Below are 22,463 nucleotides of genomic sequence, written 5' to 3'. Positions count from 1 at the left end.
ACTAAGCTATAAACCCAGTTTTGTCCCTGATGCCATCAGTCTCCATAATTTGATTTAGCGTAGTTTTAACAGTGTTTGTCTTTATTTTATTTTCTCTTATCTTGTCTTGTTCAGACAGGATGTTTTAGTTTTATTATTTCTATTGCCTGGTCACTTTTAATCACATTAGATTTATTGTGTGTTTATGTTGCATGTCCTGTTAGGTAAGGATGATTCACCTCGCTACAGTCAAATTTACTTAATGCTATAAAATTGATTGACTGATTGACTTTCATAAGTCTGCTTCATCCTTGGGTGAAATTCACAGATGCCTGAATGTTTCATGTTCATCTCTTCAGTCGTTTGTAACACCATAAAGATATCCACTTGTCATACCATTTAGGAAGGAGACATTCTGCTCCCCAGTGATAAATGTGTTTTGGTGTGAAATATGTGAATCGATGTCGACGCAAAAGCAGAACAACTTTGGGAAATCCTGGATGAAATAAGTCCTGTAACAGCAACAGCTAAAAGGCCATTCAGAGAGGAAGAAGCCACACCTCTAAAGCTAACCTTAAAAACCAGGTTAGAGCTTGTAAATGCACTCAGTGTCTGGGACAGACCTTAATTTTGGAGACGTGCCCTGTTGTCTGACGAAGCAAAAAAAATTAAATGTTTGGCTGTAATGATTGTTTTTACAATTGAAAGTAAAACCAGATCCTAGCAGGTCTGGAAACACAATCCCAACAGTCTGGTATAGAGGTATACTCAAGGAGATGCCATCACAAAACTCTGATCTTAATAAGATAATATTTTTGGGCAGCACAGAAAAAGTGTGTGTGTTCAAATCAGCCTACATTCTGACTTAGTTACACCATTTCTATCAGGAGGAATAGGCCAAAATTAAGAAAAACTGTTGTTTTAGAAACATATAGAACAATAAGACCTAATGACGTATGATGGAACTTGATTAGTAAGGGCTTTATCTTTAGTTATATTGTGGATTTAACAGAGAGCCAATAAAGGGAAGCTAAAATAGGATACATATTATCTTTATTTTCATCAGAACTCTTGCTGCAGTGTTCTGAATCGGCTGAAGGATTTTGACCTCATTTTGTGGACTTCCTAATAGTAAATAATTACAGTAGGCCAGCCTTGTGGTAAAAAAAAATCATGGAGTAGGTTTTCAGTAACACTCCAGGACATTTTTAATTTTGGCAATATTCCAGAGATGAAAGGAAATCTAAGAAACATGTTTAGTATGGGATTTAGCAAACATAACCAGGTAAAAACATAACACCTGGTGTCTTTACTTTATTGTCGGAGGCCAATTTATTGCCATCCAGATAAAGTGGTAGACTAATCAGTTTCCTTTTTAGAGGTTCTGTTCCAAAGACAATTTCTGTCTTGTCAGAATGTAAAAGGATCCTTTTTTTATGTCTTAAAGACATGCATGTCATCTACCTAACAGATTGCATTCATCAGGATTTATTGAAAGACATAGCTGAATATCATCAGCATAACAGTGAGATTCTGGGTGGAAATTTATTCCATACCGCCTTAACTATTGGAATCATACATACATAACAAAGGGAATTTGTCCAAGTGTGTAGCCCTGCGGTACTCCACAAGTAACCCTGGAGTATGAAAATGTATCATTCACATGAGTAGAAACATAAGATTTAAACCAGACTAGTGCTGTTCCCTTGATAACTACAACGTGTTCAAGCCTTTCTAAGACATTATTGTGGTCAACTGTGTCAAAAGCTGCACTGAGATCTAGCAAAACCAGGACAGACAAAAGTTCTTTATCTGAGGCCAAGAGAAAATAATTTGTAACTTTCAGAAGTACTGTTTTAGTGTCACAATGACCTTTGAAACTTGACTGAAACTCTTCAAACAGGTTATTTCTATTTAGATGCACACACACTTGATTAGCAACTATTTTCTCAAGAATTTTAGATGAGAACCCCAAGTCATAAAATTAGAAATGCTCCATATTCCTAAGAAAATGTATTGTAAATCTGAAACAAACAAAAAAAAATCTTCCCTTTAGTAAACAAATCATTTGGTAATCTTAACTAAGAAAAATTGTACTTCTAGTCTGATTTAATATCAGACAGGATATTAGTGAACATATAGTGAAAATACATACCTGGTTTCAACAGATTGGAGCTAAAGCTAGCTAAGTCAAAACTTCCAACATTGTTAACTATAAAATGTTGACTTGTGGTTATTGTTGGTGGGGAGGCATGAAAGATATAGTTGCAAAAAAATGGGAAATGTCTCAGTTTAACACTGTAGTGGATGTCATCAGCTTAGGTAGAAAAAAAACAATCAGATGGGAAAATAAAACATGCAGTAGAAGAATTAAAGCTGAAAAGTTGTGACCTGTTGGAAGCTTAATTCGTTTTCTAGGTGAAAGTTGATTCGCACATGTCTTCGGTGAGTGAGCCGAATCTCATAAATTATGAATGAATGAAATACCGTGAAGTATTATTCACACAATAAAGGAGCTTCTACGACAACACACCGGGTGTCAATTCACAAATAAAAACAACCACCGATAGAAAAAAGTAACTTTTATTAAGAGGAACACAACACATCACATCATTTACATGAAAATCAGAGCAGTTGATAAACACTGTCATGCGGTTGCCGAGCCGGGAAACATTGTTGGTAACAAGAGAACAGGTTGCTCCAGCCAGATAGCGCTATAAAAGCACAGGCTCAGAGCTGCAGGTAGAGGTTTGTCAAAACAACGATCAGTCTGAACCTGTTTGGCATGCTGATGTTTCAGGGCTCTTTTTAAGGATTATTGTGAACTTAAAGATACAAACATGTCAGTGCTGTTTTTGGCCAGCTAAGTGAAACTGAGCACCAAATTTAATTACTTTATTTGTTCCAAAGATTGACAATCTTGAAACGCGTAATGTGTGTGGTCTGCAACTCAAGATTCAACATTACTTAAGTAAACACGTCTTTAAATAATAATACCTATAAGTACCATTCCCCCTGACATTGCTATCCAGCTATTCAACAAAAACTGTTGCCACTTATACCTGAGTAGGGTTGGCCAATATAACATGTATAGAGTGCTGTTCCCTTATTTGTCACACTGTGATAAGGTTGATGCTGTCCATTGCTTTTCTATGCACTTGTGTAGACCTTTTGATTCTTTAACTAGTGTTTATGTTGCAAAGTTGTACTTTACCGGGGTGCTTTTGCTGTTGAAATCTTAAACTAAAACATGCTTTTTGAATTAGACCAAACAGATAAAAACTGAGCATACTTGTGGTGTATTTAATCTCAACTGTACCTCGGCAAATGTTAGCAAAATTGAACAAATGAACTCTAATCTGTTCAAACATGTTCTCTTTTGTACAGTTGTGATAAAATTGACTGAATTTAATAGAAAAGTACCCTTTTATAGCCAACAAATCATGGGTTTTCACCGCTATTAGGATCTCTGACAATTATAGTGTAATAAAACATCAAGAATTGGTGAACAAAAGTCAAAAACTGGGCAACAATCTTTAAGACACATTTTTATATAAGATGATTAGTCAGAACAAGTAGTACTAATACATGACATTGGAAAACCTTTGATAATGTCAAAAAAAATGTCTTACCCATCCAGAACCTCCCATGTTATCAGGCCTTTACAGCTTTTTCAGCAAGAAGAGAATGCCCATTTCCACATCTGTAAATCAAGCAAAGTGGTTACTCTTACCTGCTCCTTCTTCTCCAATCAGCTTTTTCTGTGAAATACTCGCTTCCCTTTTCTTGTTAATGTCTGACATCTAGCATTTGGAGGTTAAACTTCTGTATCTCACTCAACAGGATCTCCAGTGTGTCCAGGACCTAAGTCTTTCTTCGCTAGCACCATCTGCTGAGGAGCTTAGCTAGCCTTGGAAACGAGATAGATGCTCACTACCAGGAACGACACTGCAAGCTTCTTCCGTGGGTGTTGTGCTCCGTGCTGCCTTCTCCCTTCTCTCTCAAATTGCTGACTGGTCCACTGTGCTGGGGGATGAAGGTGTTCTGTCTGACAGTCATCTGCAATCCTTCCACACTAGCGATGCTGAGGGCCCAACTGCAGGAGGTTGTAGCTTTCAGTCCTACTCCCCCCTCCAAACACTGTCATTTGCATGAGCTGTTTTCTAGAGTCAGGGCCTCCCTTTACATTAACCCTATACACATTAAGAAGTAAATGACACACTCTATGTAAACATACACACCACAGTCACCCGAAGAGATACTCCTTGAACTTTTTTTTGTCTCATTACAACAACAAATTCCAGAGTAAATGTATTAGATTGTTGATAGGCCAACACAAAGTTAATCATAATGGTGAAGTTGACAAATAAAAATCTGAAAAGTGTAGCACATTTGTATTTATCCTCCCTGAGTCTTTAGATTGCAGAAGAATATTTCACTGACATTACAGCAGCAGGTCTTTTTTAGGCATATCCACCAGCTTTGAACATCTAGACTCTGAAAATCAAGCTCAAGCTGATTAAGACTGCATGGAGTGCATCTGTGAACATAATTTCTCAAGTCTTACAACAGTTTCTCAGTTGGGTTAAGGTCTGGACTTTGGTCATTCTAGGATGTGAATCTGCTTCAATGTAAGTTGTTCCATTGTTACGGTAGCTGTGTGTTTTAGGATTAACGTCTTACTACAAGGTAAACCACCGCCGAGCCTTTTATAGCCCTCTACAGCTCTTCCTTTCAATCACTTCAGAAAAATGTTACCCAAGAATAACACTGCCACCAGGTTTCACGGCGATACACCGCATATGTGGTTTTGAATGTGAACAAAATGTCTTATCTGCGCTTATGTTTTTACTACCTGCTAAATGGCTAAAGGCAAACTATAAATGAGACTTCCGATGGCTTATTTTCCACAACAGCGCTCGTCGAGTGGTTGTTCATGTTGTAATTCTAATCCGGCTGCCATCAGATATCAGTGTGAAGAGTCAAGTGACCCGAATTCCAAAACATGGATAGTACACGTCAACGTGACTCTACCAATAACAATCTGAAGACATTGCACAATAATAACTGTCACCATCATGATAAGCTCCGTCTGGGTGCCTGACAAACCTGTTTTGTCTGTTGTTTACATCTGATCTCCCAGCTCTCTTCCTTATTGAGAAATTTGTTGTGAAACTGCGAAGTTCGTAACGATTAATTGAAGAAAAAAATAATTATGCTGTTCAGGATGTCGAAGTTGTATTTGGGTAACTTTTACCTACAGTGTGAACGAAGCCTAATAGTTGTCTTGTTGACAGATATCCCACCTGGGCTACAGATCGCTGCAGCTCCTGTAGAGTAACCATGGGTCTCATTAGTCCTTAATAGTTCAGGTGAATTGCCACATCTTAGCTGGTTTGCTACTTTGAAATAAAGATTTTAACAGTTCTTCTCCAGAAGAGGTTTGGATTGTTTTCTAACTTTCTCCCAGAGCTGTCTGTTGTGTTCCTTGGTCTTCATAATGCTGATTTTTCACAAATATTTCCTTACGGACTTCTGAGCCAATCACAGAACATCTGGATTTATACTGAGGTTAAATTAGGCACAGGCGGACTCTATTTACTAATTAGGCATCTTCTGAAGGCAACGTCTTCAAGTCGATTTTTTTAATTCAAGGACCTGAGAGTAAATGGGGTTCAATACAAATGCATGCCATAATCATTATTTTTTTGTGTGTAAACTCCTCAAAAACCATAAAATCTTTTTTCTTACACTTCACACTTATGTACTACTTTGTGTTGGTGTATAATACAGAATCTCAACAAAATACACGCAAGTTCGTAGTTGTAACGGGACAAAATAGGAAAGAAAAGACTACTTATAAAACCTCCAGTTAATTTGAACAGGCTACACCAACATTTCATTGACATGGAAAAACAATAATCTGTGGCTTATTTAAATCTTTGCTGAACCAATAATGCACCGAACCTCATGTTACTTTACTACACAATTTTATTTAGTCTTTTTTTAATCTAATGAAAATATGTGAACAATCTAGAATCTGGTTTGCTGGGAACATAAGGAGTAAGGGATTCTCTTGGTTCTAATCTAGGCTCTTTATACTTGTACACTGGTACTACGAAGGATTTACATACTGTGCTTTACATACAAAAATTAAAATACACTTGACACTTGCAATGAATAAATCATAATAACTTCAGAAAGAAGAAATTCTAGCTGATCTAACGGCCTGATGTAACAAAAAACAACTTAGAGACAAATAATTGGCCGGCAGAAAACCAGGTCATAAAAAAATTAAAGTAAAAAAAAATGTAGGACTGAAGTTTAAAATTTTTTTGCTCTTTATCCCCAACACCATAGGCACAATACACACACACTTTAGACGCAAAAAAAAGGAATAACTTTCTCAGCAGGGAAACATCTAGCACAATTAGGGAAGTGCATCATCTGAACTCATGTCTTGTTCTTACAGTCCTTCTTCCTTTAACTTCTCCGACTTAGCTGCAGTTAAGTCTGACTTCTGTGTTCCTCTAATGCTTTCAGATGACTGCCTCAAAGTAACCTGCAGCTTTCCTGACAATTCCTTTGCTCACCTCCTCGCCTCTCCTGCTAAGAACTGAAGCCTGTTGAATGGATACAGGATAGAACAAATAGTTAATCTGCACTTTCATGAGGCTCACTCTGTACTGTGCTACGAGGCTGGAGTGAGACTTAACGCCACTTACCGAAAACATGCTGCGTTCAATACCGCCGTGAGCCGTAGCCTCCGCCACTGCCTCCGGAGCTGTAGCCACCTGGAATTAAGGAGTAATCACCATAAAATTATGCTGTTCTTAATCCGGAGATGTGTTTCAAAGTCTGGATTACGCAGACTTTTCAAGGTAGAACTCACCACCATATGGTCCACCAGAGTTTCTGCCACCAAAGTTATTTCCCTTCATTGGCCCATAGTTTGACTGCTGTCCACCATAATTTCCAAAGTCGTTGTAATTTCCACCCCCTCCATATCCTGAAAAGGTAACTCAAATTTGAAGCAATACCTCCAAAGCGTAAGTAAGCGTAAGCGAGGATAAAATTTTTACCTCCCCGGTTGCCTCCATAACCTCCATCGCCACTGCCACCAAATCCCCCGCCCTGGTTTCCGTAGCTTGGACCGCCACCTCCGTAACCCCCTCGACCACCTCCATAACCAGGTCCACCGCCATAATTTCCTCCCGGACCTGGGAAAGCAAAGAATGACCAATTCAGTACTGCCTTACAGTTTACAACCTTACTCTGCAAAATCATCAAAATGATAAAGGATTAGTTCCTATCTCTGTGAAGATGTAGGCAATAATAGTTCATCTAACTTGTAGTACCAGCTTATAGAAAAGTTTAATTTTCTTTACTTTCATTTTAAACAGAAGCTGGTCTTTCTCTTTTACAAGACCAGTCCACTTATGGGTACTAATGAAGTTACTTACCATCCCTGATTTTAACTTTTTAAAACAACTCAAGTTATGGTCATGTTGGTGAAATATAACCCTGCATTAGCAGTTATTACACATCTTCATCAGGGAGTCCTAATATTTATGTATATAGGTCCAATTCTGTTTCTAGATTAAGTAAAATATCCAGTGATAACTGGTGATTTATAAACCCTTTGAAGAAAAGAAATGGTACATTATGCATACAAATATTTGTGTCCCTAAGCTGTTACTGAGTGTTCCGTTTTATTTGGAGGAAACCATTTTGTTCAACAAAAAATTATTTCACACTACACAGAGATATTTGCACACACCACAGACTGACATTGGACCTCGACCTCCAGCTGTTTTTATGCCTTGTTGATAAAATGCTCTTTCTACAGTTCAATTTAAATCTACACGAACAAAACTTATAAACGGAGCTTTTCTCCAGCTTCATCAATGAAGTTTGCTCTTTGCATGATATACTTAATAATAAATGGGTTAATAGGAACATGATGTACTGTGCATAGGTCTCTCCCACTAAGTGAGCGGTCTGAGCGGGATCTCATCACAACTGGCTCCCTTTTACTGCAAACGTCTGTGAAAAGTTGGAACCCTCCTGATTTGTTAGATCAAATACTATGATATTCCATTCTTATATGCTAGGTTTTTTATATGCAGCTGACCAGGGGGGCTGATACAGATTATAAATAGTTTTAGTTTTACAACATCCTGGAGATTCAATTACTTTTCTAAAAACTCACTGCAAGATGACATCTGAAATACAGACAGGAGAGCTACTACTTATATTAACTTCACAGTGCTTCATTTCAAACATTCCAAGCTGCACTTGAAGCATTTTGCACAGAAATAATGGTGGCAGTGGTACTTATTTTAACTCTAAATGATACTGAAGTTAAGTTTCATACCATTGTCAAAATCATCATTATAACCACTGCGTCCTCCATAGCCATCTAGGAAAAAAAAGCACATTATTGTCAAACAGTGCATTTAAAATAGCACCAGGTTAAATGCTTCACATATCAGACCTTCTCTACCCAAAAGTAGGTTCTTTTCAAATCATTATTAAAGCCAACAACATAACATCTAACGTATACAAACCTCGACCGAAGTTACCGCCACCTCCAAAATTTCCACCTCTGCCCATGAAGTTTCCTGATCCTCCGCTCCTTCCTGATGGGTGACATTTTAGAAACACTCATTACACAATTGACTTCCCACCTACAATTCAGGCATAAATAGCTGCAGTTTTACATTTTTATTTCATAGTGAACCTCACCTCGGTTACTGGATATAGCATTCATTTCCTGTTTAGATAGCGCTTTCCTAACTTCACAATTGTGAAAGTTTATTGTGTGAAATTTCTGGGCTGTAAGAAAAAAGGAAAAACAAAACATATAATCATAGACTGATTTTTTTTTTTTTTTTTACAAAAAATGTATTTTCTAACTTAAAGCAAGAGCGTACCGACAATTTTGTCCACAGTGTCATGGTCGTCAAATGACACAAAGCAGAATCCTCTTTTCTTTCCGGTGGAGCGCTCCTCCATGATGTCGATACAGTCAATCTTTCCGTATTTCTCAAAATATTCCCGAATGTGGTGCTCCTCTGTGTCCTCTTTGATGCCGCCAACAAAGATCTTCTTCACTGTCAGATGTGCTCCAGGTTTGTTAGAGTCCTTTAAGAGAAAATCTAGTGAGTGCAAACGCCAACCACAGCAACACGGCTGTAACATCTGATTTCTGGTTTGAGGTGTAGATTTTTACCTCTCTGGACACAGCCCTCTTGGGTTCAACAACTCGCCCGTCGACTTTATGAGGCCTCGCTTTCATGGCCTCGTCAACTTCAGGTACAGAGGAGTAAGTTACAAAGCCAAACCCTCTGGATCGTTTACTGTTAGGATCCCTCATCACCTAAATGCGATATAAAGATAGACAGATTCAATTGTGTGCAAGTGAATTGCTTGTGTTATTACTATGTGGGAAAGTCTTTAATAGACTATGATAAATCTACAAACCACACAGTCTGTGAGAGATCCCCATTGCTCGAAATGGGCCCGTAAACTCTCCTCTGTGGTTTCGAAGCTCAGACCTCCGATAAACAGCTTTCGGAGCTGTTCTGGTTCTTTCGCCTCACGGTCCTTTCAAAGCAAAACGCAAGAAGAATTTCAGCAGAAAGTTATGCAAGTGGAGACGGAAGTTGAAAACCAAAACGTGACACTTTTAGTGTTTCAAAAAAAAAAAAAAAAAGCAAGAGCACAGACATTAACAGCTTGTGAAATAACTGGACGTGCCCTTCAAACACAAATATTCACATTATAAATAGGAATACTATTATAATATTACATAGATTGATAAACAAGGGAAAAAAAACAAGCCTGTTGTTTTCCAGGTTGACACACAACCATTTTGCTTTACTTCAGTTGCTAAATCTCACAGGTGCTAACATGCAGCAGTGTGCTATCAAATTACAGGATGGAATTTCATTTTGCTTTCATTTTAAAAATGTTTTACTCTAGAAACACTGATCTGAAGAGATGGCATCAGGATGTTTTGAAACAGGCACACTGCTCTTTCTCTGGAAGGGGAAAAGAAGGCACCCAGCTGTGCTGACCCTGTGCAAGACAATTTATCACAAGAGTAAACCGTGAAATGTATGGTGCCTTAACTGCACTGTAAAGTTGCTGCAACACTGAAAATATCAATGTGTGTGTGAGGCTGTTATCATACAGTCTGTGTTGATGTTAACCCTTTCAGAAGATCATGTTTAAAATGTGGCCACCACACAGACAAATGGCAGGCTGACCAATGTGTCTTTACATTTCAACAAATTATTACTCTTCTTGTGTGTAAGAAGAGTAATAGACCATAATGACTCCAATCAAGCTTTTACTATTACAGGAAAATGTGGATACAGCAATTTGTGATTTTGTAATGTGTTAATAATATTCCCTCCAAAAACATTTTTTACTCACTATGGATTGAAATTAGCAACTTTTTTTTTTTCTTCAAAAGCATACCTGATCTACTGAAGGGCCATATACCTATTAAGCAGATATAGTTTTTTTTCTATGATTAAGAAAAATGGTAAAAAAAAAATTCATATTTTTTAGATTTAATGTTTAAGCAAATGAAGTCTGCTTTCTATGACGGGATCTGTTTCAACAGAAACGTAAATAAAAAATAACACTGGGAATAAAATATGAATTACATTTTGTACGTTTATTATGAACTAAACACTGAACTCTTTTCTAATTTGCAGGAATAATAATGACACATTCTCAAAAATGTGTCATTACTATCAAAAATCTTATGTATAAATCTTGTGTAGAAAAACTGAAAACATTTTTAAATGTGTTAATGTTTTTCTTGCATATATTGTTTCACTACGAACTATGGTCTATGTAAATATGCTCAGGGAATAGTCAAGACGATTCAAAAGTAATGCAATAACATCTGTACAGACAAAATAGGGTGCCTGCTGAACACTAGAACTTTAAGTCTAGGGACCCCACTATTGGTGACCTTTTTAATCACTGTGACGCACAAGCAAAAGCGGACAAACGTATATCAACCTAAATTTCAATTAATATGTTGCAGGAACTGCCCTTGGCACTTGTTTTTGACTACCGACAGGCAGAGTCCCATAATGAAAAACAGTCCTTCATATTTAAAGAAGGTAACCAAAACTAATGGGAAACAGCTACGTTTAATAAGACTCTCAGCTATTACGTTAAAGAATCTTAATTAACTTGAGAAGTGTCACCTGCCTTTACATCGTATTTCATGTCAAAATGGCTGCTGCGACAATAGCACGGTAAGAGCAGTAGCTAACATCCCTTTGCTTCATTCATTAGAGCTGTGGGTTAGAACACTAACATATAACAGATACATATATATAAAGATAAATATTTTAGTCCGTTTTAAGCGTTAAAGTGAGGAAATAATCATTATTTTTTAGGTACACTGCTAGCTGTAGTAATTATGAAGCCGTTAGCTTAGCATTAGCGTTAGCTAATCACAGCGTTACTAGGCATAGTGGAGGTACCGAGAAGTAGTGAAATTGCGCCATGCAGCCTTTACTTAAATCTTACATTTTTGTTTAGCATAATGGAAGCAATGACTTTGAATATCTCTGCATGTATGTGTTTATTTTTAATGGTTAACAGCATCTTACCTCCATTTTGCAGATATGCAGGGCGGAGACGTTAACTGTATCACGTGACCTTCTTACGTCAGCTTGTGCCACTTCTCTAAACGTTTTACAGGAAAAACCTTAAATATAGACGGCAACGACTGGTTTATGCATTGAGTAAGTTGGACAAATTGTTATACGTATTATTATTTTACTTCAGTTCAATTAAAACGGAAGTATGATAATTGGTAGCCTTGTCATTGCTATTTTGTGAGGTCATTTAAAAATAAGAATTGTCGCCACCTTCTGGCTAAAAATGAAAAACACCTTGAGTGTGTCTCGTGTCAACAGCAGTGGTGTTCAAAGATAAAATATCCACAGTTTTTTTGGTGGGGAAGGGGGTTCAGAAAAGACATTTAGAAACAAAAATGAATTCTAGAATTATTGCTAATGTCATATTTTTTAAAATGTAAAAATAAAAATGCATTCATAAGTGGATGAATATATTACAATTGTTGAGGTTTTTCGTGCCTTTATTATACTCTAATTGAAATTTGAGTTTAATGCTTTACTTTGGTTTTAAAAAAAAGTTTGTCACAAGTGTCTTCCACTGTTATTGTGTGAATTGGAATAGGAAAAGTCTGGTAAATATTATTGCATACAGCAGGAATGTTATTTCAAATATCTGTACTGTCATTTACACAGCTTTTTCATTACTTAATTACTGACAATACATACAATATTTTTTATTGCATGCACACTTTGTTCTTTTTTTAATGACAGTACTCAGTTGCACATACACATTTCTTTGAAACAGAATATGCTATTTTAATAACCTTACAGTATAATTTTTTTATGTTGTAAACTTTTTTTTTCTTCTTTTTTTTTACATCTTTTACTTTAGTTTGAATATGTGCACTTTAATTTATCTTTGACTTGCTGCTGGTACACCTGAATTTCTCATGGGACAATAAAGCGCACTTCTATTGTGTGCTCTTAAAATGTATGAATAAGCTAGTTTATCTGTTAACTTATCAATAGCTATGCCTGTCATGCATATTTGAGCAGCTTACAGACTCTGAGTATGAAAAGTCTGAACAGGACATATGTACAAAATGTTAGAGATAAGTTGAGGCAGTATCAATCAGTTGACATGTGCATTTTATGGAACTCTGAACTTGCTTCTAATGTGCTGAGTGCAAACAGCAATAGTGCACTGAAATGAATAGCTTAAGATAATTCGTTACTCCCAATACCATAAAAAAATTATGGAGGAAAGTGCAACATGCAACACAAACTAAAATGCATGTTCAGACTTCTTCTTTGTAAAGTAAATTGCCAGTAAGTGGCCATGACTTTAAACTACAGCAAAATTCCAGTTTCCCTCTGCATTCTTTCATGTTGGACATTAATTTATTTCTACTCCCCAAAATAAACAACACAACCCTCTTTTTTTATTTTAAAACTTATATAATTTGCACTGAAAGGGACATTTATATTAATTTCTGAATTTTTTATTTTTATCCCCCCCAACTTCTTTGCAGATTGGGATTTAGGAATAATTTCTTCAAACTGCAAATCCGATGATATTGACAGAAAACATTTACATTCTTTTTAGCTGCAGTTCTGCAGGATTTTTCCATCTGTAATTTTCAGAACAGGTTGAAGAAAGATACTCGACTGGAAAAAATACGATGCATGAGCCAGATGCTACTTAACCTTGTTGAAGCCGACTGGCATCTTCAAAATATATGACACTTTTACGGTTTAAACAATGTCCGTCATTAACTTTATAGTAGTATGTGAGGAAAATACAGCCCCAATAAAAAGGGGTAATGTTTCTCTGACACTGTTAATGATGACTATTTATGATTCGTCCATAGTTCAAATTTAAGAGCATGTCTGATTTGATTCTTTTAGTCCACTGCAATTACGTTATTTGCCCAAACACTGAGGCATTATTGTTTAGTACAATATTTGTGCTTATATAATATCAAAGTATTGTATTGCATAAGCATGTGAACATTGTCTTTGGCTTAAACAGGACCCTGTTTGACCATTACTGGATAATAAATGTATTGGAGACTTAACGATAATAAATCACTCACACATTTTCCGTAGTCTCACACCCTTAGTAATTAAGCTCCATCAGACATCAGAGATCTGATTGTTTCATTTATTCCTAGCAGAGCACTTCAGCCTCAGACTGCAGGTGGTTCCTAAAGTTTCTAAAAGCAGAATGGCAGGCTGAACTTTAAGTTGTCAGACTCCTATTCTGTGGAAACAGTCCTTAGTTTTAGTTTATGAGTCAGACACACCTGTCTACTTTTAAGCTTTCCATCTTGATTAAGCCAATAGTTATATCTAAGCACACTGATCAATTAGTTAGGAAGTAGAGAAAACAAAGTCATTGTTTTTGGAGTGGTCATCAAAAAATTCAACTTTTAATTGCAGGGCCTTGCCTCAGCAGGAAGAAACGTATTACATTAAGAAATAGTTATTAAAATGAAAGGCAGCATAACCACGGACATCCCTAATAATAGAACAAGAGAACTGATGGATTAAGTTATTATTTCTAGCTCTTAAAATGATCTCTATGCTCAAACTTGGTTAAGTAGTAATTTACCCTGGAGCATCAACACAAGAACACAAGAAACATGCAACTCAAGTAAGGCATTAAGTTACTTTTTGATAACAAAGGTAGAAAAACTACTTGCCCACCCTTGTTTATAATTACATGAAAAACGATAATTAAAAAGTTTATAGCAACTCAAATTAAGACAAAGATGAGGACACAATGTTATATCTGCTACACAGAGAGAGCAGGATGAAGATCTTCATTTAATTAAACTATAACAACGTCTTAAGTGTTTGGGATTAAAAACTGTGATCATTATCCTTTCACTGAGACCTGTTATTTCAGATGTTATTTAACCCATTGTGAATCAAATCAAAGTGAAAATCCCTCAATAATAAAATAAGCCACATGAGTTCTATGATCGTACTGTTTAACCATTTGTAAACGCATTTCATGGTAAGACAAAAGCTTGACCTTTTAACCGTATGATCTGAACCGGCTGCTTGCAGATATAGTCTAATAAATATGACAAGGTTGTAAATTGTGAAATCCTAATGAAGATTAGCTATCAAGGAATATTTTATCTGCTTCTTATGTAAATCAGAATAGGCAACTTGATCAGATTAAACAGTCAAATATGGTCAGTAATGTAATGTTAAGCTATTTAGGTAATGTTCTATAGTGTCTTTTCTCTGCTTCTTGTAACAGATTTTAATGTTTTATATAAGACCTTTTAAATTACATTAATGTCTTAGTAAAAAGGCCTGGCATCCAGTAGGACAATCAAACACAACAAACCCGGTGGCTTGTTTTTTTACATCCCAGAGCCACCAGTGCCCACAATAAACCCACGCTCAGCAGCCATTGCTGCAGCATCTCATTGCTGAGACACTGCGTGTGGGATTTGCAAGGAGGAGATGAGCTCAGCGAGTCGACTGCAGCAACAGTAAACAGGGCAGTATCAGCCTCTCACAGATGTGGTTTGATGGATGCTCGGCGTACACCTTCTCGCCCTCGCCTCGGCACAACATGTTTGTTTGGTTGTTGATCACACCCCCTCAGTCTTTATGCCTAACTGCCCCCTGACACAAAGATACATCACCGGTCCCACACATCTCTGCTGGCCACGGTCAATTCGATTCAGTGTTCTTGTGGAGGCTGCTTTTGACTTTCAGAAAACATTTTAGGAAAACAGCTGCACACGGTGTTACTTTTCCAAATCGCACATCTACTGTTTTAACACCACAAATGTGTATCCCGGGTGTTCCGAGGTGGGATTTAGGTTCAATTAGCAGTTCATTTGCATTAAATAAAAAAGAAAATGACCAAAATTGTTGGTTAATTATGCTCATAAAAGTGCTCTCTGCCCCAATTTACCATAAAACCCTGCAGTCTCGGGCTTGGCCATAATTTTCTTCAGCAACAAATGAGTGATATAATGTCCCGCTGAGATAGAGAGGGATGACATCCTTGTCTGGGCCGAAAGGCAGTACTTACCACAGAACCACGATTAAATAATTAACAAGAGTTTTATTCCTATTTTACGCCCCCAAATTATAGTTTGCTATAAATCCGCAAAGCCAGCTATAGAGAACCGTGTCAGCAAAAAATTCAAGTGCAGTAAATCATTAGAGGGAGGAGCCAGTGACTGCAAAATATCTGTGAGGTGAATATAACCTTTTCCCCTTCAGTCTTATCAGGAGGCCAAGGTAAAAATCAGAAACGCTGGTCTTTGTGTTGAAGGCTCTTCTGATTGCCTTTTCACTTTGTTGACAGAAAAAATGATCCAACAGTAGGTGGCACCAAATCATCATTCACAATATAAGTGACTGAAACTATATCATACAAGCACTATCTCAGGAAATATTAAGCTGTCCAAATACCAGCACACTGACAAACATTTAAAATTGTCTTAAAATATCATTTTACTTATATTTATGAATGCTTAGATTTTAATACAAGATGAAGATAATCTGAAAAACGATAATTTGTCAAATAATTTCTTCATTTATAAAAATAGCTGGGTCCTTTGTTGAAAAAAAAAGACTCCCTCCCTTTCTTAAAACACGAGATAGCTGTGATTAATCGCGTCCATTGAAAATCTGTGTTACACTTCATTTGCCAAATCCAGACCTGAATAATGACAGACCTTTGGAATAAAAATAATACATTTAATAGAGCCTGTCTGACAGCATGAAGTAGGCTTGAGAATATCAAAAAAGCTACAGATTGTACCCTAATCAAAAGAAATCTAAGATTAAATACGAAGCATTGGCTTCTATCAGTCTTAAACAAATAGTCTTAAACCATCTCTAAGGCTTTTAGACTCCAGTGAACCACAGCATAAGTTATTCTCCGAAATCATGAAACAGTTTGAATCGGAGGTGCCACAAAATAATCCAGAACAGCATCTAAAACACTTCACGCCTCATTTGCTTCAGTTAAATCATATGGTTGTGATTCAGCAAGTGGAAAATGATTCCAAGGCTAAAAACACTTCCGATATAAACCCCCAAAACAAAAGAAACCCAAACACGACAAACAAATAACATCAAAAAAGAAACAAAACTAAGAGACATCTCACATTTGCCAAAAACATCACGATGACTCTCAACAGTTATGTGAACCAAAGAGACAAAACTAGGCAAAGTTTGCTCAGCTCTGGTTTGCTATTTCAGGACTTGGACAACTTGTTGTAGTTGAGTTCATCTTTGTGACAGAAGATTCTGTCAGAAAGTTCAGCTTAATTAAAATCCTAAAGTGAAGCTTAACCACATTTGGGCAGAACAGTGATTCAAAGCAAACTATCAAGCCCACCTCTGAATAACTGAAAAAAATATATATATTTTAAGGTTTTGGAGTGGTATAATCAAAGTCCAGGTTTCGGTCTAATTTAGATGCTGTATATGATTAAGTTCATTCCCAAATCCCCTCACTGTAGCTGAATTAATAGAAAATCTGCATGGGTCAAGAGTCTTCCAAAGCAATTCGAGAAATACATGTTCAGTTACTGCAAAACGTTGATGGCAGTTTTGCTGCATGAGAGACACATTCAGTCATTAGGTTTAGGGGGCATACGGTCAGGTTGGTTTGGAGAGCCATAATAAATGAAACCATCATTTGAATTCTATTTTTTGTATTTAATCTGCCTATCTATACAGCTTTTAAGATTTGTTTGATAATCTGATACATTTGTGACAAAAAGCAAAACAGAAAAAAAAAAGATAAACTCCAAAATCTCCAGAGGTTAATCCATAATCGGTATTAAAGACATGATTAAGCATTTATCATTACTTGGTTACTAAGAACCAATAAACCAACCTTTCATCAAACTCAAACTTCAGAACTTAGATATAAAAAAAAAAAAAAAAAAAGCAAAAATGATAAAAAAAAAAGCAAAAATGATAAACTCTCAACTGACAGCAAAGTTGTGCCAGAATCACATTTTGTTTTGGATGTCCTCTAGATGGCGCCATGGTCCATGAAACCCTTGGCCCTCCAGCTGCAAATCATATCACCTTGTAAATGTCAAACAATATTCTTTGATAGGAAATTACTGTTTCCCCCTGTGTCAAATGTCTGGGTACTTGATTATGTGCAATAATTCCAAATCCTAATTAAAGTTGTTCTATTAGTTTTTTGCCGTTAATATAATTATGAGGGAATGCATTTTTATTATTGACCTATTAGATGATGCATTGAGAATCCTCCTTTGAGGGATATTGCCTGCAAATGATTTATTCATTTAAAGTATTGCTTATTAGCTTTAAAAACATCTGCACTATTGTTACTATTATGCTGTCACTGATATGATGTTGTGAACCTAATGCTCTTTTCAAATACAGCCTCCCTCCCTGCTATTTGTGCCTGAGGGCGTTAAGGTTGACCTTGTCCTGAGAAAGCATAGACTGGCTGCATGACTCCTCTGGGGAACCGTGTCGCCTCTAACCTGGGCTTGGACGGACGGACGTACGCAAGTGGAAAACTCTGAGGAAATGGACATTTGGAGCAGGGAAACCATGGAGTCAATTTAGTCACTGTCTACTACCTTTTCGCATGCAAGTACAAAGCCAGCCTCACACGTTGGTGTTGACAAGAATTTCTCTCTGAGGAATTTAGGGACAGAACAATTCCTAGCATCTGTTTCCTGCTCTCTTGCTCTGTGTGAAGGAAACAGAGTGTAAATCACACCAAATATAAATAGAGTCAGGATTACATTTTTCAGAAGCTAAAGTTGGTTGCTGTTCCACAGTGTTTTGGTTTTTCAGACACCAACATTTGTACCTGCTGTAAGAAATGAAATAATTAAAAACACTCATGTAAATTAAATATAAAATGCGTTAATTTGCCTCAATGATCAAAAGTGCATCGAACCAAGAATAATATTTTCTTCACATCCTTTCACTCAGAAACTTTGAATTCAATGTAATCTTTGTGTTACATTTTAAAGCACAGAAGAGAGTAGCAGGAGCCTCCTCAGATGTAATTGGATCAGAGTTCAATGAACCTCGTCCACAGGATGAAATGCTGACATGGTAGAATAATGTATAATCATGCTAATTGGTTGTGTTGATGAAAAATAACTAGTCACGTAGCTGAGTAGCTAGTGCAAGCTAATGCTAGCCATGTCTAACATGCATTCCTCCCCTCCCAAAAAAACCATCAAATATTTTAATACAGTGTTATAATTATAAATGTTCATGGCTAAGTTAATTTATCAATAAAAACACATGTTATTATGTACAACTGAGTCAAAATATTAAATAGGATCAATTTAACCCAAAGGTTTCTTACTAATTAATTTAGGAAATGTCTATTTCTTTTCAGTGTAGTGCTGAAAGTGACTGCCACTATAAAAAATGGGTTTGTTTCGTCTTTGGTTCAGAACTAAGTAATCTGGATTTTGTTTACTCATATTTGTGTTCTCTTTCAGTCACCTTGTGCATTTATTTTTCCCCAAAACAGCCATTCTGTGGCTGTTTTGGGATCATTTAATTAGGCTCGTCTGCTAGTTGTCCCAGTAGTCACTCCTCCCGGTATTCATTCTCATGGTTTGTTTTCAATCAATGTTGGATTTGCTTGTTTCCGTACCTGTTGCTCTCCTGTTGCCTCATATACCTCCCAGTATTTCAACCATGCTGGTTTGTTGGACTTTCTGTTATAAAATTAAGCTTTTCATTAAGTTCTACCTTCCTTCTGCGTGCGTTTCCATCCCAGTCCAAAACAAAATACATAAATTTTTGACATTTGTTGGCCATTTGTTGGTTAGCATAACCTTGTATGCTGTGTCATACCTATAATCCAGTCCTGTTGTGTTAAATACAGCCAAGGCTTTGTGAGTGCAAGTTTGACCTGGGACTTGGTCACCAATATAACTCAAGTTAGGTTGCTTTTTTTCTTTTCTTGGGGTTCTTCCTTTCTTATTAACCAAAATTCCTGATTGTTTTTATTTAGATCTGCTACAAGGGTTTAAATGATACGTGTACTGTACACCAATGGTGGAAAAATTCGAAATAGCTATATTATAAAATAAATAAAAAAAATTAGTTATTTTTTGCTTTTGAATCCCTTTCTATGCCATTTTAAAGAACACAAAAACAGAAAAGTTTACCATGCCTGGAAACCGTCTGGCACACTGGCCTATTGATGTCCAAAGAAGAGACACAGATAGTGTGTAGTAATAAAAGTCTTTATTTACAGCTCCTCAGCTGAGAGCAACAGAGGAGTGCTGTGTTTCCTTCTGGCACTAATTGACTGCCTGCAGCAGGAGAAGCATAGACTCTCCTCCCTGCCCCTCTCCAGCACACTTGTCTCAGATGTAATAGTAAGCACAATGCAATTTCTTATTGAACTTTGAAATTCATTGACCTTTACACAAGTAAGAGGAAGACGTATTCATTTTGATTACTCTGGATGTATTTATTAGTAGGAGGATTATTCGGGTAAGGTGTAGTTTGTTCCTCCGTGCCACCCTGTAAGACTAATCTTTTTAAAAGCTCGTAGTGATCTGTGCAGCCCAAAGGCAATTGTGTGCGGTCCATTCAATGCGTGTCCCTTCTTCCTGGGTGAGAAATAAGTAAGGGGGGGGGAAGGATGGGGGAGACAGGGGAAAACCATCTTTGCCGTCCCTTAATTCCTGTGCACGGAGCAACAAACGAGCACAAAAGTGCTGCTTTCACAGTTTTCTGTGGCCCGACGTTGAGCTCCAGGCAGAACGAGACAAAGGAACGGCGGGATGATGAAGTCCCGAGCAGCACAGGGCAGGTGTTTCCTCTGTCTCCTGGGAGTACTGCGGAGTACACCTGCCCACCACTAACCCACCGTGATGGATCGATGAGGCAGTAACTGACTCAGCACTTTAAGAGCCCTACCTGGGATTAGAGCACCAAGGACCTGATTGAAACAAACTGTCATCCCACAAACAATAACACACATCCATCTTGAAGGGTCGACTCCTTTTCTTTCCCCTGCGCTTTACCGTCTCTGAGAATGATTGTGCTGTTGATGATGAGAGGGAGCAGCTACATTTCTGTAAACATGAGGTCTGATGCCACTGCTTGGACTCCATATATACAATCTGCATCATTATCAAGCAGATGAAATATGACCTTTGCACCTCGTGGGACATGAGGGCATGTTCAAAAATCTATAAAACTGGCGCATGGATTCCTAAACACGAAGCAGTTCTCATTCAGTCAAGAATTTTCAGAAAGAAAAGGCATGTGTTTTCATAATGTTTGGAATTAGATAATAGTCTGTTTAAGGACGAATGAGCATAAGGCCTGCAAGGTCCCAGGAGTCGGTGACTAATGCGGTATAATAGCCACTGCTGGCATGGGTCATTTTACAAGTCAACCCAGGCAAATACTCCACAGTCTTTTATCTAGTTAGATTATGATTACTATTAGTGAGCTTTATAGAAAACAGTTCTCAATATGTCCTCATAAGAAAACAAAAATCTAAACAGGGTTTGTAAAGATTTCAAGAGAAAAGTCTCATTTATTCTAAAAAAAACACGACAGAAATATGACTGCAATTATTTTGCCTGAACATATCGCAGGCATTTCACAGAACTTATTCAAGACACAACTTCCCATTTTCTGTCTTGAATTTTTTTCTCTGATAGGTGCTCTGGCCAAAACAAAGGGGTGGCTTGCAATATTCTTCAGAAACCACATGCAGTGCTTAAATTCAACTTTGGAGGGAGCCTTAAGCCTGATGTTGATCTTCAAGCTCACTATTAATTTCTTTTACTTGTCTTTGAGTATTGAGGGAAAGCCTCAAGAAACCATGCAGTTTTCTCTTTAGTTTAATCTACATGAGCTTTTTTAAAAAATGAAATATTAATAACACTGACCTTTCAGTCTATTTAGTAATTTTAAAATGAGATTATGTTAATAGGTTTTAAGCAGGAATATTTTACCTGCTGTATGTAACTCTTGTGGTATGTTCATTTTGGCATAAATTCAGATTAGTTTGTATTGACCTTCCTGTTTGAAACATGCATTGAAACAAAACATGTAGGGTTTCCCACCAGAATAGTTAGTAAAGAGAAAATTAAGGTTGTGTAATTTACACTTTATTTGAATTGCTTCTAGAGCCAATTCAATACTGTTAAATTGTTTTAACAGACTTCCTTCTGAGAGCTCACAAGCCAAGCCAGTGCCACTGATTTCCCTTTAATATTGACCAATCTTGATCATTTTTGCATTCTGCATTTAACACAACTTCAAATAATAGGATAAAGCTCCTATTATACATTTTTTTAATCTGATTTGTTTTTACTTCACTTCTGCTTATAGCTTTTACTGGTATGGTGACCACTCAAAGCAATTTACACTAGAGCCACATTGGCCTTGTTGCACTCAAAAACATTCATCAATTGTTTATACTGGCGCATATCTGCAGCAGTCATCATGCAAGAGGCAGGATTCACCCTGGACACGTCACCTATCCAGTGAAAGAGAACATCAAAACAAAAAGGATAAAAAAAAATATGCACATGAATTTTATTATCCAAACTGTTTTTGGAGTGAAGAAGGCAGCTGGAGTACCTGGGCACAACCTACACATGCACAGGAAGAACAGGCAAACTCCATGCAGAAACACCCAGGGCAGAATTTGGATAAAGAGGCTTCTTGCTGCAAGGTAACAGTGCTACCAGCAGACCAATTAAAAAAAACTTCTAGGCTTCCTTGGATCAAATGCCTTACTCAGGGGGATATCGACATGTGGCAGAGGAAGAAGCAGAAATCAAAACCTACCATTTTCCAAATGCAGGACTGAGCCACAGCCACACCTGT

The 22,463-nt window shown here is 37.1% G+C and overlaps 1 protein-coding gene and 1 long non-coding RNA gene across 3 annotated transcripts; one reads left to right on the top strand and one right to left on the bottom strand.

The window, feature by feature from the left end:
• Window positions 1-2,544: 2,544 nt before the first annotated feature.
• On the bottom strand, window positions 2,545-11,747 carry hnrnpa3 (heterogeneous nuclear ribonucleoprotein A3). Of its 2 annotated transcripts, none has more exons than XM_008398855.3 (11): window positions 11,625-11,747; window positions 9,466-9,588; window positions 9,215-9,361; window positions 8,916-9,126; window positions 8,728-8,817; window positions 8,550-8,621; window positions 8,357-8,401; window positions 7,062-7,199; window positions 6,872-6,988; window positions 6,705-6,773; window positions 2,545-3,682 (listed from the first exon to the last, which is right to left on the bottom strand). In XM_008398855.3, exons 1-10 carry the CDS (start codon window positions 11,628-11,630, stop codon window positions 6,721-6,723), a joined length of 1,002 nt encoding a protein of 333 aa, XP_008397077.1. In that variant the 5' UTR covers window positions 11,631-11,747; the 3' UTR covers window positions 2,545-3,682; window positions 6,705-6,720. The 2 variants fall into 2 exon arrangements, with proteins under 2 accessions (XP_008397077.1, XP_008397069.1); XM_008398847.3 differs by lacking the exon at window positions 2,545-3,682 and adding an exon at window positions 5,953-6,602.
• On the top strand, window positions 11,020-19,406 carry LOC103458194 (uncharacterized). Its single transcript, XR_532554.3, has 3 exons — window positions 11,020-11,264; window positions 11,638-11,759; window positions 18,006-19,406. It is a non-coding gene; the product is annotated as an uncharacterized LOC103458194 (long non-coding RNA).
• Window positions 19,407-22,463: the final 3,057 nt, after the last annotated feature.

The sequence above is a fragment of the Poecilia reticulata genome, chromosome 2 (genome assembly GCF_904066995.2).
Source record: "Poecilia reticulata chromosome 2, P_reticulata-male-v2, whole genome shotgun sequence".
NCBI lineage: Eukaryota > Metazoa > Chordata > Actinopteri > Cyprinodontiformes > Poeciliidae > Poecilia > Poecilia reticulata.
Note: the sequence above shows the minus strand (reverse complement) of the source record. Positions and strands in the feature narration are given on the sequence as shown.